This window comes from Bison bison, unplaced genomic scaffold, assembly GCF_000754665.1.
Source record: "Bison bison bison isolate TAMUID 2011002044 unplaced genomic scaffold, Bison_UMD1.0 scf7180017864135, whole genome shotgun sequence".
Classification (NCBI taxonomy): Eukaryota; Metazoa; Chordata; class Mammalia; order Artiodactyla; family Bovidae; genus Bison; species Bison bison.
The window spans coordinates 3,472,170-3,489,228 of NW_011494707.1; the positions used below are offsets into that span (position 1 = coordinate 3,472,170).

At 38.6% G+C, this 17,059-nt stretch overlaps 1 protein-coding gene across 1 annotated transcript in view; it reads right to left on the bottom strand.

Annotated features, from left to right (window-relative positions):
* Positions 1-2,341: 2,341 nt before the first annotated feature.
* LOC104988513 (serine/Arginine-related protein 53) overlaps positions 2,342-17,059 on the bottom strand; it is a 239,406-nt gene continuing 224,688 nt past the window's right edge. The window contains exon 6 of the mRNA XM_010839861.1: positions 2,342-2,580. Within this exon, the coding sequence (XP_010838163.1) occupies positions 2,515-2,580 (66 nt within the window). The 3' untranslated portion in view covers positions 2,342-2,514. The remainder of the gene's footprint in view (positions 2,581-17,059) is intronic.

A 17,059-nucleotide genomic window follows, 5' to 3' on the forward strand; every position in this document is an offset into this window, starting at 1 on the left:
CTGTTGCTTCTTGACATGCACACAGATTTCTCAGGAGGCAGGTAAGGTGGTCTGGTATTCCCATCTCTTTAAGAATTTTCCACAGTTTATTGTGATCTACACACTCAAAGGCTTTGGTGTAGCCAATAAAGCAGAAGTAGATGTTTTTCTGGAACTCTCTTGCTTTTTTGGTGATCCAACGGGTGTTGGCAATTTGATCTCTGGTTCCTCTCCCTTTTCTAAATTCAGCTTGAACATCTGGAAGTACTCGGTTCATGTACTGTTGAAGCTTCCCTCGCCTGGAGAATTTTGAGCATTACTTTACTAGCATGTGAGATGAGTGCAATTGTGTGGTAGTTTGAACATTCTTTGGCATTGCCTTTCTGTGGGATTGGAATGAAAACTGACTTTTCCTATCCTGTGGCCATTGCTGAATTTTCCAAATTTGCTGGCATATTGAGGGCAGCACTTTCCCAGCATCATCTTTTAGGATTTGAAGTAGCTCAACTGGAATTCCATCACCTCCACTAGCTTTGTTCATAGTGATGTTTCCTAAGGCCCACTTGACTTAGCATTCCAGGATGTCTGGCTCTAGGTGAGTGATCACACCACTGTAGTTATCTGGGTCATGAAGATCTTTTTTGTATAGTTCTTCGGTGTATTCTTGTCACCTCTTCTTAATATCTTCTGCTTCTGTTAGGTTCATACCGTTTCTATCCTTTATTGTGCCCATCGTCACATGAAATGTTTCCTTGGTATCTCTAATTCTCTTGAAGACATCTCTAGTCTTTCCTATTCTATCCTTTTCCTCTATTTCTTTGCATTGGTCACTGAGGAAGGCTTTCCTTGTCTTTCCTTGTTATTCTCTGGAACTCTACATTCGGATGGGTATATCTTTCCTTTTTTCCTTTGCCTTTTGCTTCTCCTCTCTCAGCTATTTGTAAGGCCTCCTCAGACAACCATTTTTCCTTTTTTGCATTTCTTTTTCTTGGGGATGGTCTTGATCACTGCCTCCTGTACAATGTCACAAACCTCATCCATAGTTCTTCAGGGACTCTGTCTATCAGATTTTTTCACTTGAATCTGTTAGTCACTTCCATTGTATAATTGTAAGGGATTTGATTTAAGTTATACCTCAATGGCCTAGTGATTTTCCCTAGTTTCTTCAATTTAAGTCTGAATTTTGCAATAAGGAATTCATGATCTGAGCCACAGTCAGCTTCTGGTCTTGTTTTTGCTGACTGTATAGAGTTTCTCCGTCTTTGGCTGCAAAGAATATAATCAATGTGATTTTGGTATTGACCATTTGGTCTCCAAAATCACCGCAGATAGTGACAGCAGACATGAAATGAAAAGGTGCTTGCTCCTTGGAAGAAAAGCTATGACCAACCTAGACAGCATATAAAAAGAAGAGACATTACTTTGCTAACAAAGGTCTGTCTAGTGAAAGCTATGGTCTTTCCAGTAGTCATGTATGGATGTGAGAATTGGACAATAAAGAAAGCTGAGCGCCGAAGAACTGATGCTTTTGAACTGTGGTGTTGGAGAAGACTCTTGAGAGTCCCTTGGACTGCAAGCAGATCAAACCAGTCAATCCTAAAGGAAATGAGTCCTGAATATTCATTGGAAGGACTCATGCTGAAGCTGAAACTAATACTTTAGCCACCTGATGAGAAGAACTGACTCACTGGAAAAGATCCTGATGCTGGGAAAAAAATCAAAGGCAGGAGGAAAAGGGGACGACAGAGGATGAGACAACTGGATGGCTTCACTGACTCGATGGACATGAGTTTGAGCACTCTCTGGGAGTTGGTGATGAACAGGGAAACCTGGTGTGCTGCAGTCCATGGGATTGCAAAGAGTCGGACACAACTGAGCAACTGAACTGAACTAAACTGGAGGATTATTAAATGACTTTTATCTCATTTCCTTCAGAATGAAACCTTGATCTAAATCTCACACTTTATACAACAATTAAATCAAATAGATCACATTCTCAAATCTAAAATGTAAAAGTATAAAATTTTTCTTAAACATGCCTCTAAAATAATAGTCCATAAAAAAACAAAAATCAATAAACTAGATCTCATCAAAATTAAAACTAAAATTGTAGCAATATTATAAATGAGAACATAAAGGACCATTACACTGTAGCAATATATATTTGAGGTTAAAATATGACCACACATGGGACTTCCCTGGTGGCACAGTGGTAAAAGAATCTGCTTGCAATTGAGAAGACAGAGGATACACAGGTTTGATCCCTGGGTCGGGAAGATCCCCTGGAAGAGGACATGGCAACTCACTCCAGTATTCATGCCTGGAAAATCCCAAGGACAGAGAAGCCTGGTGGACTACAGTTCTCAGGGCTGCAAAGAGTCAGACACGACTGAAGCGACTAAGCGTGCACGCACACATGGCCATACATAGATGTCATAAATTTGTGAGGCTATATGAAAATATGTAGTTTGCTCTTTGATAAACCTGTAAGAATGCTAGGATTTATTTCACATTTTTTCATTTAAATAAAATTAATTATTTACACTTACCAGCAGCTTCTAGAACCAATTGCAGTCTTGCTTTGGCCTGTTCAGCTGGTGGCTAAAAGTCAACCATAAAAAACATATACAAGTCAGTTTTAACAGAGCTTTAAATTAATGTATTATTATATGAATATCAGAAAATTTAGTGAACTTTATCATAATCTGTCAGGGGACGTTCAACTTTAAGGGATCCAATATGTTATTCTCTTCTTTTGTGTGCAGCTTCTCAAGGACTCTATTCCTTATCAGTTCCTGGAAAACAGGAACAAGCAGAGCTGCACGAAGTTCTTAGGACTGAGATCATGAGAAAGGGTACCTGCTTGGATTCCTTTCAGTGACTCCCTTCAGTGACCTTTTACTTACAGGTAATCTATTCAGTTATGCCCCTCTTACTCAGGATATGGAATGCTTTCTGGCCCTTTCAAGATTGTTATTTGCTTGGCTTTGTTTTTGCTCAATTTTTTTACTGCCTAAAGCTGCCTTGTATGAAGATATATAAACGTGCGTTTCTGCAAATAAAGCACTCTTGTTTCATTCAAGACTTGGGTCCCCTGCGTCCCTCTTCTCGTCAACTCCAGTCCCCAGGTCCTGGTCTACAAAGACCGTGACAATAGCAGTATTAACATCAACCCACACCTTAACAAAATTCCATCACAGTAGCTCTACCAATCTACTTTCTCACTCTAGTAATCGAATCAAACTTTTCATTATTATGAAGATTATAATGAAAAGTGTGAAGAATGAAGTTCTTTCTTTTTCTTTTTTACTGGAATAGGTTTTATCTACTACCCAACTTGTACAGTCAGCAACAGGCAAAAGAAAGGCAATTTAATAATGAGGCAAAATCAACACATTTAACAACATACTCTCAGGTTGTGTTATTTCTATGGAAACATGCAAAATGACCTATATAAATATCAACTTAAAGTCCAATACCTTAGGCAAATATCATATTCTAAAACCAAATATTTCCTGCTTTCTTCACAGTATTTGAAAGGAGTAACTGTGATAAAGATAAGACACAATCTGAATTACTGCTATCAGTTCCCGTTAATGTTCTTAAAATTATTCTCTCAATGAACTTTGATTCAATACAGATGATAATGTTGAAAATACTTTCCTACAAGTGACCTTATTCTGAGATTTTCAGATAATATATATTGACAGTATGCAAACTATAACATGGATTGTATCAAGCTTATGATTTTTATGAAAGATCTGTTAAAAACTGAAATATTTAAGACTTTACAATAAGTTTCTGAATAATTTCATGTTTATATAGGATACTACCATTTGAGAATTAATATTTTCCAAGATATATTTGAATGTTTTGCAATTTGTAGGAAAATAGCCTGAAAATAATTACATAATTGGATATAGGAAGGAGATGTTATGCTCAGAAAGGTGTAAGAATTTGAATGGTGCTTCTGAATAGCCTATAAGACAAATGATGGGAAAGTGGTAGATGCATCGGCAAAGAAGACAGGGAGAACCTTTTATATCATGGGAGAGGGAGTAAACTATGGTTTAAACCTGATTTTGTAAACAAGTTTTACTGAAACACAGACATGCTCATTTGTTTATGTATTGTCTATAGTTGCTTTTGTGCTCAATTCAACAGCAGCAGACTCAATTGTTTGTGGTAGGAAACTTATGGCTGGCAAAGTCTAAAATATTTACTACCTAGATCTTTAAGGAAAAATCTGTTGACTTCTGCCATATAAGATGGATAGACTTGGGAGAATTTGAAACAGTGGGGTGATGAGATGAGATCTGCACTCTGATACATCATTCTAGCAATATATTTGAGGATGAACTGAAAAGAACAAAACAGAAGGCAAGGAGTTCAGTTAGGGAGCAATTAAAGAAATTCAGGTGAGAGCTGATGAGGGCCTGGGGTAGTGCAGGAATAGTAAGGTTGGACAGGAAAAACTAGATTTGAGAAAAATGTAATTGGTAACATGAAAGGACTGATTGAAAATGAGAGAAGAAGGATCTGACAAACAAAAAGGATATTTTATATATGTCTGTAGAAAAAAAGATATGTAAGTATGTTTTATGAAGTTATAAAACTGGTATCTACTGAATATGATCTCTGTAACAGTTATAAAGGAAACTGCCTATATGAGTCAAGCAATTAACACAAACATTTATAATGATGACAACAATTTCACAACATCTCACATCACTTTGAGGGAACAGAGTAAATGTGCAGAACTGTGGAGCCCATGGCCCAGCTAAACAAAGCTGCTGGAACTCAGCAACAACTCACTGTTATGCAGAAATGCAAGTCTAGGGTCATCAAATTTCTTGATTTTTCCTAAGACTTTAAGTCACCTAAAAGACAAAATAGTGTGTGGAACAAACAGTTCTTCTCAGAACCAGATTCAATCCCCAGTCTGTGACCTCTGCCATCGACTTAACAGACACATTAGAAACATGATACTTTGTGCATCATGAAATAACTGGAATGGCAAGAAGGAATGATGTTCTGACTAGCAGGTCTCAGAATTATGAAGTATACGTTTCAGAGTATCCTAGTAACCAGTGACCTTCGATAGAAAAAGGCGAGACACTGTATTGGTTAAGATATTTCATGGAAAAATTATAGGTTTTTTATAAGGAGAGAGTAACAAATAAGAAATATTTAAGACAAATATACAAAGTGATGAGAACCAACATCCAATAAAATATAAACAATATTGTTAAAGTCTCTTAACCCACAAAATCCCACTCCATAGCAGCTCTCTCTCTCCCCTACTTAAGACCACTCTCTTAAAAACATAGTGATTATCATCCCTAAAGAGTCTTGATGGTTGATGCTCAAGATAAAACACTTGTTAAAACATATTTATATTTATTAATTTATTTAACAATCTATAATACAGGATTAATATTTCAAAGATAAAGAAAACCAGGGAATAAGAGTAGTTTACTAACTTGCTTTTACTAGTAAAGGACAGATTGAAATTAAGACCTACTGACTCCAGATCTCAGGATTCTTCTAAGTACTAGGATATTCATAAAGCCAAAGCAATTAATTTCATATAGAAAAGAATAAGGATAGACTTTTTATTTTCAGTCTTTATAATTTAATTTTGGTAATATTTTGTTTATCTAAGATTGGTAAATGGTACTAATGTTATTCAGAGCTAGAAAAGAAACTTTCCTGCCAGACCACTCTGTCCATGGGGTTCTCCAGGCAATAATACTAGAGTGGGTTGCCATGCCCTCCTCCAGTGGATCTTCCCAACCCAGGGATCAATCCTGCATCTCTTATGTCTCCTGTACTGGCAGGCAGATTGTTTACCACTAGAACCACCTGAAAGTGAAAGTGAAAGTCGCTCAGTCACGTCCGACTCTTTGTGACCCCATGGACTATACAGTCCATGGAATTCTCCTGGCCAGAATACTGGACTGGGTAGCCTTTTCCTTCGCCGGGGGATCTTCCCAACCCAGGGATTGAACCAGAGTCTCCTGCATTGCACGTGGGTTCTTTACCAACTGAGCTATCTAGGAAACTACCTGGGAAGCCCTAAATAAGTAAGAAACCAGCATCAAATACAAACGTTTGGAATACAGCAATTTCTCATTATAAGAACTATAAAATGAAGACATATTTAAGAACACAATGTCAAAATTATATTGCATGAAGCAAACTTACAGAGAAAAAACTGTATCCTGTTTAAAAATAATATTCCTTAAATCAAAATGAGTAATACGTAGTTTGATAAACAATATTACCAAAATTGAAATATAGAGAAATGTGTTCCCTTAAAAAAAAAATTAGCATTGACATTTACAGAATAATAAGAATAGTATAAAATTTTACTGTAAGTTTTCATATCATATATATCATATTCTAAACTAATCGAGGTCCTTTTTTTGGGGAGAAGGGGGTTAAAAGTCTTTTATTGCCATGGATTATACAGAACTGCCCTGCTCTCTCCCTTTCCCTTGGTAGCCAAGTATACCCGCATAACTCCATCTGTAAACCCAAGTTTTAGACAAGAGCACTCACTTTCTTAGGAAGAAACAAAAGCTCCTAAGATGAAACCAAAAGATAGGGCAATCTCTTGATGATTATGGAGATGAGCATCCTCAAGGTTCAGACTGTTTCGTTCAACTTTGGGTTTACCTTATCTAGTCCAATTCCCTGAGTTCCTTACAAATTGACTGCATGTCTAGATTCTCAAAATACTGCCAACGCTAACATTCCAAACCAGCACAATTCTTTGAACCATGACCATTAAAAACAAAAAAAAGAGAGAGAGAGAGAAGCAAAAAGAAGCCTAACCTTAACAAAAACCATTTAAACTATTTGCTCACTATTCTCACTTCTATTCATTTTTAGCTTCCTAACCACTGGCCACCACTATGGAAATCTGCAAGTTGATGAAACTATAGCCATTCCAGCTGCCAACCACAGTCTTGGGGTTGTTAATGACAGGGAAGTATAAAGTCTGAAAAACTTGCCAAGCAAAGAGAGAACTCAAGCTTAGAAAGAAACAATTCACAAAATCAAAATTAGGACTGCATTATATGGTTTTCAGCTATTACTCTCAATTTTATCTTATCATGTGCTCATTTCGTACAAAAAATATATACAGTGAGGATACTGCAAGATGGCAGAGTAGAAGCACCAGGAATCTATCTCCCCATCTAGACAATAATGGCAGAATCTTTCAGACATAACTCTTTTAGAACTCTGGATTCCCTTGAAAGCTGGCAACTACCAGGGGAAGACAGTATACTGCAGTTAATTTCTGTCAATTTCAGCTATTAGGGACTTCCCTGGTTAAAACTTCCCCCTCTCAGTGCAAGGGGTACAGGTCTGATCCCTGGTCAGGGAACTAAGATACTGCATGCCACATAGTGTGGCCTAAAAATAATAATAATAAACTTACTGTTTTTAAAAAATTCGGCTATAAGCACAGTAGCAACTATCCATCCCCCAATGCCAGCCATGTGGCTAACAGCAGTGCATCTGTTCCTGAAGCTGCTTGCCCACAGCATAAGTGTTGGTAAGAAGGTGGAGAAATTGGAATCCTTTTGTACTGTTGACAGGAATTAAAACAGTACAGTGTTGGGGAAAACAATAATGCAATAACTCAAAAAACTGAAACACAGAATTACCATACGATCCAGAAATTCCAAATCTGGGTACAGACCCCCCAAAATTAGAAGCAGGGTCTTGAAGAGACATTTGTACACTCATGTTCATAGAAGCATAATTCATAATAACTAAAATGGAAACACCCAAGTGTCCACTGAATGAGTGGAGAAGCAAAATGTGGTATAAAGATACAGTGAAATATTATTCAGTTTTTAAAAAGGTGGAAATTCTATAACATGCTACAACATGGATATGATCAGAAAAGATGTTTGATGTGATTTCAATCTTCTTAAATTTATTGGGACTTGTTTTGTGTCCCAACATATGGTCAACCCTTGAGAAAGTTCCATGACTACCTAAGAAGAATGCATTTTCTGCTGCATTTAAATGCAAAGTTCTGCATAAATCTATCAGATCCATCTGGCCTAATGTTTCATTTAAGGCTGTTGTTTCCTTTTTGACTTTCTGTCTAGATGATCATTGATGTCAGTAGGTTGTTGAAGTCCCCTATGAATAATACATTATTGTCAATTCCCCCCTTTAGTAATTGTTTTGTATAGTCTGATGGGCCTATGTTGTGCTGTGCTGTGCTTAGTCACTCAGTCGTGTCCAACTCTTTGTGACCCTGTGGACTGTAGCCTGACAGGCTCCTCTGTCCATAGGGATTCTCCAGGCAAGAATACTGGAGTAGGTTGCTATGCCTTCCTCCAGGGAATCTTCCCCACCCAGGGATTGAACCCAGGTCTCCTGACTTCTCTGGTGGCTCAGATGGTAACGCATCTGTCTACAATGTGGGAGACCTGGGTTCTATCCCTGGGTTGGGAAGGTTCCCTGGAGAAGGAAATGACAACGCACTCCAGTACTCTTGCCTAGAAAATCCCATGGACGGAGGAGCCTGGTGCAGGCTACTGTTCATGGGGTCGCAAAGAGTCAGACACGACTGAGTGACTTCACTTCACTCCCAAATTGCAGGCAGATTCTTTACCACCTGAGCCCTCAGGAATGCCCAAGAATACTGGAGTGGGTAGCCTATTCCTTCTCCAGGAATCAAAACCAGGGTCTCCTGCATTCCAGGTGGATTCTTTACCAGCTGAGCTACCAGGGAAGCCTGGACCTATGTTAGGTGCATATATTTTAATAACTGATGTTGTCTCAGTGAATTGTCCTCTTTATCAGTATATAATGTCCATCTTTGTCTCTTGTTACATTTTTTGGCTTGAAGCTTATTTTGTCTGATATGTGTATGGCTATCCGACTCTTTGCAACCCCATGAACTGTAGCCCACGAGGCTCCTCCATCCATGGAATTTTCTAGGCAACAATACTGGAGTGGGTTGCCATTTCCTTCTCCAGGGGATCTTCCTGACCCAGGGATCAAACCTGGGTCTCCCGCATTGCAGGCAGACGCTTTACTGTCTGAGCCACCAGGGAATCCCATACTTACTCATTTTTGGTTGCCATTTGTTTGGAGTATTATCTCTCAGTTTTTCACTTTTAGCTTATTTTTGCCTTGAGAGCTGAGGTGAATCTCCTAAAGGAAGCATATAGTTGAGTTTTGCTTTTTAATCTGTCTAGCCACTGTATTTTTTGATGGGTGAATCAGATCCATTTACATTTATCAATCATTGAATGATGAGGACTTAGCACTGTCATTATAACTTTTATTTTCTCGTTCTGTATTTACAGTGTTTCTTTTCCCCTGTGTTTCTGCCTACAATTTTAGTTGAGTGGTTTTCTATGATGATTTTAGAGAATATCATAGAAAACGTTGGTTTTCTCTGTTTTTAATGTTTTGTGCCTCTACACTAGATTTATGTTTTGTGGTTACCATGCAGTTTATATAAAATGTCTTGGTAAAATAGTCCTTTTTCTGCTGATGGCATCTTATGTTCGTTTATCTATATGAGTTCTATCCTTTCCCTCCTTCCCCTTTGTGTCTTGTCTCAAATTATTTCATGTTGTGAGTTTGTTACCAAAGTAGTTACAGCTATTTGTATGCTTTTTTCCCCCTTTTAACCTTCATGGTATAATAAAGTATTTAAATGTTTATTCTGATACAAAGTTATAATTTTCTGATTCTATCTATCACCGCACTCAAAGTTTTGATATTTTTGCTTTCTTGTTTCTGGTATAAGAGCTACTTTAGACATTTATTGTTAAGTTCACTTTCACTTTTCACTTTCATGCACTGGAGAAGGAAATGGCAACCCGCTCCAGTGTTCTTGCCTGGAGAATCCCAGGGGCGGCAGAGCCTGGTGGACTGCCGTCTATGGGGTCGCACAGAGTCGGATAGGACTGAAGTGACTTAGCAGCAGCAGCAGCAGTGCTGATGAAGACCCTAAGCTTTTTTTGCCTGAGAAAATCTATTTCTCCTTCATATCTGAATGATAATCTTGCTAGATAGACTACGCTTGGCTGATAGAATTTCTTCAACTTTTTTTGTATCTTATTTCTCATTCCTCTTCTACTTATACTGTTTCTCTATTTCTACTTATAGAATTCTCTGTATTCTCTCTTCCAAATGGTCTGGTTTACTTCCAATGTTTTCTAATGCATTCTTCATCTTGTTGATTGAAATTTTCAGCTCCAGAATTTCTGTTTGGTTCTTTTTTTAGAGTTTCAAGCTTTATCCCTGAGCTCATTAACCTGCCTTCTAACTTTTCTTGTAGTTCATTGAGCTTCCTCATAACAGATATTTTGAATACTCTATCAGTTAGACTGCAATATTCCATGACTTGATCCTTGGTTTCTAGAGAACTGTCATTTTCTTTTTGTGGTATAGTACTCTTGCTCGATAAGTTGTTCTTCATGGTGCTTGATGAGTTGTTCTTCTGGTGCATTTAAAGAAGCAAACGCCTTTCTACATCATTCTAACCATTCAACAGGTTAGAAATTAGAGGCCTTTATTTGTTTTCCAATAAATGATGTTATACTACACAAATCTCACATGACCTGCCTCTGATTATATTTGAGAGCCAGCACTTTCCATCTCTACCACCTCTGTTAGAGGCATCACTCTGTGCCTTCCTTATCACTGTTTGTGCCTTGAAGGTCATTGGTGTCCTGCTGCTGCTAGGTCACCCCTTGGAGCACCGGAATGGTGGGCCCTTCCGCCATGTCCACGATATCCTGAGTCCCAAGCTCTGCCACCAAGGAGGGTGAGGGTGGAAGAGGAGTCAGGGCTGCATGGACACCTCTGCCATGTCTGGTGTTGTCAGGCATGCAGTTCTGTTGCTTCAGGGGGGAGGGAAGTGGCGGCTCTGGCCCCACTGTCACTGCGGCCCAGTCACCTGTGGCCACAGCTGTCCTGTGTGCCATCTCTCCTGCTGTGGCCAGGAAGTCAGTCATGTGTGCCACCTCCTCTGCTGCTACTTAGTTCCATGGACCTTTGGGTACAGCTGCTGAGACTGGAGGGCCATTATCACAAGCAGCCCCCTCTGCTGTTTCCTCAATTCTATCTCCCTATGTGTTCCAGACCACCCACTCCTATTTAGATGTACAGATATATGTAGAATTTTCTGGCATTCTGGTATGCTGGGCAGAGTCAACTTTACTGAGTAGTATACATTTTACTAGTTGAATTCTGAAGGGCAAAGACAAAGGTAATGTCTCATTCCATGCCATGAAGCTGACATTACTCCAACAACATTTCAAATTTCAAAGATCTTACAGCATAATGAGGAAAATAATAAAAATAATAACAATTTAAAGAAACTACAAATTTACTAAATGTCTAGACTGTGTGTTATTTCTATATTTTCTTAAAGATTTCAGACAGTGGCTTCCCTAATGACTCAGACAGTAAAGAATCTGCCTGCAATACAGGAGACCTGGATTGGATCCCTGGGTTGGGAAGATCCCCTGGAGAAGGAAATGGCAACCCACTCCAATATTCTTGCCTGGAGAATTTCATGGACAGAGGAGCCTGATGGGCTACTGTCCATGGGATTGTGAAGAGCTGGACACAACTGGGTTGCTGCCGCTGCTGCTGCTGCTAAGTCGCTTCAGTCGTATCCGACTCTGTGAGACCCCACAGACGGCAGTGCACCAGGCTCCACCGTCCCTGGGGCCCTCCAGGCAAGAACACTGGAGTGGGTTGCCATTTCCTTCTCCAATGCATGAAAGTGAAAAGTGAAAGTGAAGTCACTCAGTCGTGTCCGACTCTTAGCAACTCCACGGACTGCAGCCTACCAGGCTCCTCCGTCCATGGGATTTTCCAGGCAAGACTACTGGAGTGGGGTGCCATTGCCTTCTCCAGGACACAACTGGGTAACTAACACTTTATCAAGGTATAATAAAACTATAATACATTACACCATTTAAAGCACACAGTTTTATAGGTTTTGACATATGTATACAGCCATGCAGGCATCGTTACTGTTAAGATAATCAGCATGTCCATTACTCAAAAATGTTCCACATCCTTCTCTAATTCTTCCATGCCCCTCTGTACCTCTATTCCACTTCCCAGTTCCCAGGCAACCACTGATCTGCTTTCTATCATCACACATTACTTTGCATTTTATACTGTGTTATACAGATGGAATCATGATATATACTCTTTTATGTCTAGGTTTTAAATTCAGCATAATTATTTTGAAATTCATCCACACCATTGTGTATACTGACATACATTCCTTTTTCCTTCTGGATAGTATTCCATTGTAAATAAACACTACAACTTCTTTATGCATTCACCTGTGGACATACAATTTTTGACTATTATAAGACACATTATAAACATTCAGGTAAAAGTCTCTGTATAAATATATGGTTTCATACCTCTTGGGTAAATATCTAGGATTGGAATGGTTGAGTTATACGGTAAACATATGTTTAACATTTTAAGAAAATACCAAACTGTTTCCAAAGTAGTTTCACATTCCTGCTAGCATGGTATAAGAGTTTCTTGCTCCACATCCTAGTCATGACTTAATATAACTTATACTAAGTTTTAATCTATATTTTCCCAATGATTATTGGTGCTGAGCATCTTTCCATGTGTGTGTTTATTACCTATATACATATATTAGATGGTAAAATAGATGGTCAAATCTTTTGTCAATTTATTAAACTGCTTTCTTATTATTGAGTTTTCAGAGTTCTTAATTATAATGACAGTAATTTTTCATATACAAGGTTTGCAAATTGCATACACTCACAGGGAATTATGTATTTACACTTATAAAGCCCCTCCCCTATTGAGGGACTTGTTTTTCATTATCATAAGAGATTCTTTTGAAGAGCAGAATTCGCTAAAATGGATAAAGTCCAATTCATCAATTCTTTCTTTTATAAAAATGATGTTTCTGTGATGTTATATCTAAGAAATCTTATGTAACCTTAATTCACAAAGATTTGCCCTATGCGTGTACTTAGAAGTTTTGTAGTTTCTGATTACATTTAGCTGTATGAAATACATTTTGCTAAATTTGTACATGGTGCAACATATACACCGAGAACCCTTTCATTTTTCTGTAGGTTTTTTGCCTTTGAATATTTGTTAAAAATCAATTGGGTGTATCTATTCACAGAAATGAGTCTATTTCTAGACTGTCTATGCTGTTCCATTGATCTATTTGTCAATATCGGTACTAATACTACACTGTCTTTATTTACTACTACAGTTTTATACGAACTCTTGAAATCAGAAAGAATAACTCCTCCAACTTCTTTTTGAAGTAGTTTTGGTTCTTCTAGGTCTTTTGCATCCCCAGTTTCAAAAAAAAAAAAAGTTTATTAGTTTCTACAAAAAAAACAAAAAAGTCCCTGCTAAGATTTTACCATGGGATTGCATTGAATCTACATAGCCATTTGAGGAGAGGGAACATCTTAACAATGTTAAATTTTAGCCTGGTATATATTTTTCTATTACTTTTACCTCTTAGTCTATATACCTGAAACAATTCTGCATTTTAATTAGAATATTTAGACCAATTTGAACTGTGGTGCTGGGAAAAACTCTTGAGAGTCCCTTGTGCAGCCAGGAGATCAAATCAGTCAATTCTAAGGGAAATCAACCCTGAATATTCATTGGAAGGACTGATGCTGAAGCTGAAGCTTCCATCAATACTTTGGCTACCTGATGTGAAGAACTAACTCACTGGAAAAGACCCTGATGCTGGCAAAGATTGAGGGCAGGAGAGAAGGGGATGACAGAGGATGAGATGGTTGGATGGCATCATAGACTCAATGGAGATGAATTTAAGCGAACTCCGAGAGATAGTGAAGGGCAGGGAATCCTGGAGTGCTGCAGTTCATGGGGTCACAAATAGTCGGACATGACTTAGCAATTGAACAGCAATTAATCTACTACATTGCTGTTTGTTTTCTATTTGTCCCATCCAATTGTTTGCTCCCATGCCCTTTTTCCCCCTGCCTTTTCTTAGATTGAACCCTGGTGGCTCAGACGGTAAAGTGTCTGCCTGCAATGCAGGAGACCTGGGTTCGATTCCTGGGTTAGGAAGATTCCCTGGAGAAGGAAATGGCAATCCACTCCAGCACTCTTGCCTGGAAAATCCCATGGACGGAGGAGCCTGATAGGCTACAGCCCATGGGGTCGCAAAGAGTCGGACACGACTGAGCAACTTCACTTTCTTAGATTGACCATATTTATAACTCCATTTTATATTCTTTGTTGGCTTATTAGCTACAACTCTTTTGTGTTACTTGGGTTGTTGCTTTAGAGTTCACAGTATACACCTTTAACTTATTACCCTCTATCTTCACTACATCATTTCCTATACACTATAAAAACCTTATAATAGGACCCTTTCATTTCTCCTTCCCCAGCCTCTGTATTAGTATTGTCATTGCTGTCACATATTATTATAAACTCCACAGTACATTGTGCTTATTCTTTAAACATTATCTTTTAAAGAGACATCTTTACCCGTGATGTTATCATTTCCAGGACTCTCTATTATTTTATCAATCCAGTTTTCCATCCAGTATCATTTTCTAATGCTGAAAGGGGTTCCTTTGATATTTCTTGTAGTGCAGGATGTTTGGTGATGAATTCTTGCCACTTCTGTGTCTCTTTTTTAAAAGTCTCCATTCAGCCTTCATTTTTGAAATATATTTTCCCAGGGTACAGAATTCCAGGTGTATAGTATTTTTTTTCCACTATTTTTAAAACGTTGTTTTACTGTCTTGTAGTTTGCATTGTCTCTAATGACAAATCTGCTTCCACAGTTTTGTTTCCTCATACATAATAACAATGATATTTTATTTGCTTTTAAGATTTTCTTCTCACAACTGGTTCTAAGCAATTTGATTGTGATATGCCTTGGTGTATTTTTGCTCATATTTCATGTGCTTGGGTCTTGTTGTGCTTCTTGGAACTTCTGGTTTATAGTTTTTATCAAGTTTGGAAATATTTTAGTCATTAGGTCTTTGAGTATATTTTTCTGGCTTCCCAGGTGGCACTAGTAGTAAAGAACCCTTGTGCCAATGCAAGGATGCTTTCAGTTGCCCCCTTTCTCATCTTTCCTTTCAGGGTTCTAGTGACATGCATGTTGCGTACTTGATCGCCTGAAGTTGTACCACAGCTAAAAATTGCTCCCTTTTCCCTGCTTTTCTTTTTAGTATTTTTCTCTCCAGTTTCATTTTGAAAAGTTCCTTTTGCTATGTCTTTGATTTCAAGAATCCATCTCCTGCAATATGTCATCTCCATTAATCCCATCCAGTGTAATTTTCATCTCAGTCCTGTAGTTTTCATATTAAGAAACTTTATTTTTTAATAGCTTTCATATTTCTTCTAAATATGTTCAGTCTTTTAGCATCTCTCTGACCACATGAAATGTAATTATAATTGTTAATGTCCTTGTCTACTAATTCTTTATTGTATAAATTCTGAGTCAGTTTTAACTGATTGATTTTTCAAATACATGTTATATTGTCTTGGTTTCATGAATATATGGTAATTTTTGATAGAATATCAGACATAGAGAATTTTATTTTGCTGTGTGTTGGATATTTTGTATTCCTATAAATTACCTTGTTGTTTGTTCTGGGACACAATTACTTGGAAGCAGTTTGATCCTTTCAGTTCTGGCTTTGTTAAGCAAGACCAGAATAACTCTGTGGTTGATGTCCCCCTCTATTGAGATAAGGCTTTTTTATTTAGTACTTGCTTGGAAGCACCATGAATTAGGAGGCTTTCCAAACTGATTGTTGGGAATGGCACTATTCCCAACTCTGTATCAGTGGGATGTACGATTTTCTCTAATCACTTCACGTAGTTCTTTCCCAAGCTTTGGCTAGTTTCTTCACATGCAAGTACTGATGAGTAGTCTGTGGAACACTCAAGGGGCCCTTTGCAGATCTTCTACAGCTCACTCTTCTCTGGTAACCTTAGCTGTGAATTCTATAGGCTTTGCTTCCTGGGTATCACATCTCTATCATCTCAACTCAATGAGACCACCAGGTACTGCCTGGGTTCTCCTACCCTGTAGCATGACTGGACAAGTTCTGTGGGCCTTAAGTTGGAGCAACTAAACAGCTCATCTCATTTTTCACATTTCTCAGGAATCACTGTCTTTCATGTCTGATGTCCATTATCTTGAGAGTTGTTTTTACAAATAATTTGTCCAAATTTTTAGTTGTTTGAGATGGGAGGATAAATCTGACCTACTGTTACATCTTCACTGGAATAGGAAGGCTATTATTATTTTTTTTAATACTACGCATTGTGAAGAAAAGTTACTAGTCCAAAGTTACACAGCCATTTTTCTAAGGTATGTTCATAACAATGCTTTATATATACTCAAAATCTCTCAGTTCCCTTTGTCTGGACAACTGTTACTTCCTTTCCCTCATAAGCTAACTTATGAGTTCAGCTTCTTTAAGGCAACAATGTCTTACATCTCTGTGTCATTAGCACCTAGGATAGTGTTTGGAAAATAGTCAGTGCTTCAGTTCGGTTCAGTTCAGTTGCTCAGTCATGTCCGATTCTTTGTGACCCCATGAATTGCAGCACGCCAGGCCTCCCTGTCTATCACCAACTCCCAGAGTTCACTCAAACTCATGTCCATCGAGTCGGTGATGCCATCCAGCCATCTCATCCTCTGTCGTCCCCTTCTCCTCCTGCCCCCAATCCCTCCCAGCATCAGGGTCTTTTCCAATGAGTCAACTCTTTGCATGAGGTGGCCAAAGTATTGGAATTTCAGCTTTAGCATCAGTCCTTCCAATGAACACCCAGGACTGATCTCCTTTAGAATGGACTGGTTGGATTTCCTTGCAGTCCAAGGGACTCTCAAGAGTCTTCTCCAACAGGGGCGCTGGCCGAGAGAAGCTACCCCACACCCGAGGTCAGGGGCGGCAGCCGAGATGAGCAACACCATGTCCAAGGAGCGGCGGCTGTGCGGGCGCAGGAGGGCCGAGAGGAGCTACTCCACGTTCAAGGTCAGGGAGGGGCGGCC